We start from the raw sequence: 1,816 nt of genomic DNA on the forward strand, positions 1-1,816 counted from the left end.
GTGAGGTTGGCAAAATAAGCAGATGTGGAATTTTTAACTTCTGCATTATAGCGTTTGGTTACATTTGGATGTTAATGTGATAATGAGAATACTGTGATGAGGACATGGGTCATATGAACAGATTGTTTTGCAGTAAAGGATACTTGGCTGGAATGGATTATTCTCATAATCAGAGTAAGGGAAGACATTAATAGGCTATACAAGTAAATATGTGGAGTTGTTGTTTTCTTAATTTCTAAATCTTATTTGTCACAGATCTGGTGATAATTAGGTATGAAGTATTATTAGGTGTTAGGGGTATGGTTTGGGTTAGATCGGTATGAAACAGAAAAGACACAAAAGCACACAAATACACACAAAAAACATGAAAACGTGATGCATTTGTCACCATGTCAATAATGGTATTTATTGGTAAAGCACAATGGAAACAAACAATTACTGTAATATATTGTGAAAATACAGATTCATAGCTGTAAACGTAAACAAACTACTGGTTTGACTTCAACCACTACAGATATGATGAGCAACACTTCAAAACTGTCTAAATTTCCTTGTTATTATTTTGTATATGCTACATCGGATCTCTTGTGTTTTGATACCATAAATTATTGGATGCAATAAAGGAGGAATGGCAACAAAGTTCATAGTTATAAATATATTTACCGCTCTTGGAAGACTAAGATTTAAACGATTATAAATTACAGCAAAAAAAGAAGCCGCAGAGAAATTAATAAATGTCACCAGGTGAGGAGTGCATGTGCGTAATGCTTTCTTTTGAGACTCCTTTGAGGTTTTAAGGCTGACCATTAAAATATGGATATATGAAAGAACAACTAGAAGAAAAGGTAGAATAATCAGACAGAATATTAAAAATAGACCATAGACATTGATAAAAGTACTTTTTTCACAGGAAAGATTCACAACTGCAAGGTTATCACATAAAAGCTTATCAATTGTGTGTTTGCACAGTTGAATTCTTGAAGTCAGATATACCTGGACTGCTATAAATGAGCATGGAATTAAATATACAACTGCCAGTAAAAGCTTGACTTTAGTAGGTGTCATTATGGAGTGGTACTGCAAGGGCTTACAAATAGAAACATATCTGTCATAGGCCATCAGAGTTAAGATGCAATACGCCCAGCAGCCATAGACATTGCTGAAAAATACTTGTGTTAAACATCCTATAAGAGAACTTTCCTGCTTTTCCATGAGAAGATATTTCATGACAGGTGGACAGACAGATGAACTACCTATCACTCCACTTATGGCCAAGTTGACCAAAAGGATGTACATAGGTCTGTGAAGGCTCGACTCAATACAAATAACCAGCACAAGAAAAAGGTTAATACACAATATTGACATGTACAGAACAAAGATGAATATGAAAAATGCTAAATTATATGGACCAGGTGGTCCATATACTGTGAAGATGACAGTGACTGTGGAAACTTCATAGTGGGACATTAAAACTGTCACACCATTATACAAACAAACATTGATAACAGCAGTAATCTCAAACAATTCATTTAGAGCACAGATAACTGACATTTCCATCCACCAGCCAAAGTGACTGATGGATTTCAAAATATACAAGTCTGTTTCACTGGTTTACCAACCTATTCTCATTGTCACGATGCAGAAAAAAAACTCTAGAAGATTGTTGGTTACCTGCTAAATTGGCTGGTAAAATAGACAAATTTACCAGCCACAGCCAAAATGTATCAGCATTTGTCTGTTGACTGGTGTTAATTTCCCAGTCTGTGTATTTACCAAATGTTGTGATTTATTTGAATATAGGTTTGATCCCGATCCC

The 1,816-nt window shown here is 34.7% G+C and overlaps 1 protein-coding gene across 1 annotated transcript; it reads right to left on the reverse strand.

The window, feature by feature from the left end:
* Positions 1–531: 531 nt before the first annotated feature.
* On the reverse strand, positions 532–1,467 carry LOC139660543 (olfactory receptor 52K2-like). The gene has a single exon (XM_071538718.1). The coding sequence runs from the start codon at positions 1,465–1,467 to the stop codon at positions 532–534; it is 936 nt and encodes a 311-aa protein (XP_071394819.1).
* Positions 1,468–1,816: the final 349 nt, after the last annotated feature.

Source organism: Centroberyx affinis, unplaced genomic scaffold (genome assembly GCF_046629955.1).
Source record: "Centroberyx affinis isolate AG114_WGS23_722 - 3 ecotype Tasmania unplaced genomic scaffold, CSIRO-AGI_Caff_v1 ptg003330l_1, whole genome shotgun sequence".
Taxonomy (NCBI): domain Eukaryota; kingdom Metazoa; phylum Chordata; class Actinopteri; order Beryciformes; family Berycidae; genus Centroberyx; species Centroberyx affinis.

What these genes read in the sequence shown, in the direction of transcription:
- LOC139660543 (XM_071538718.1), bottom strand. Translation starts at nt 1,467, where the DNA reads ATGTCCCACTATGAAGTTTCCACAGTCACTGTCATCTTCACAGTATAT.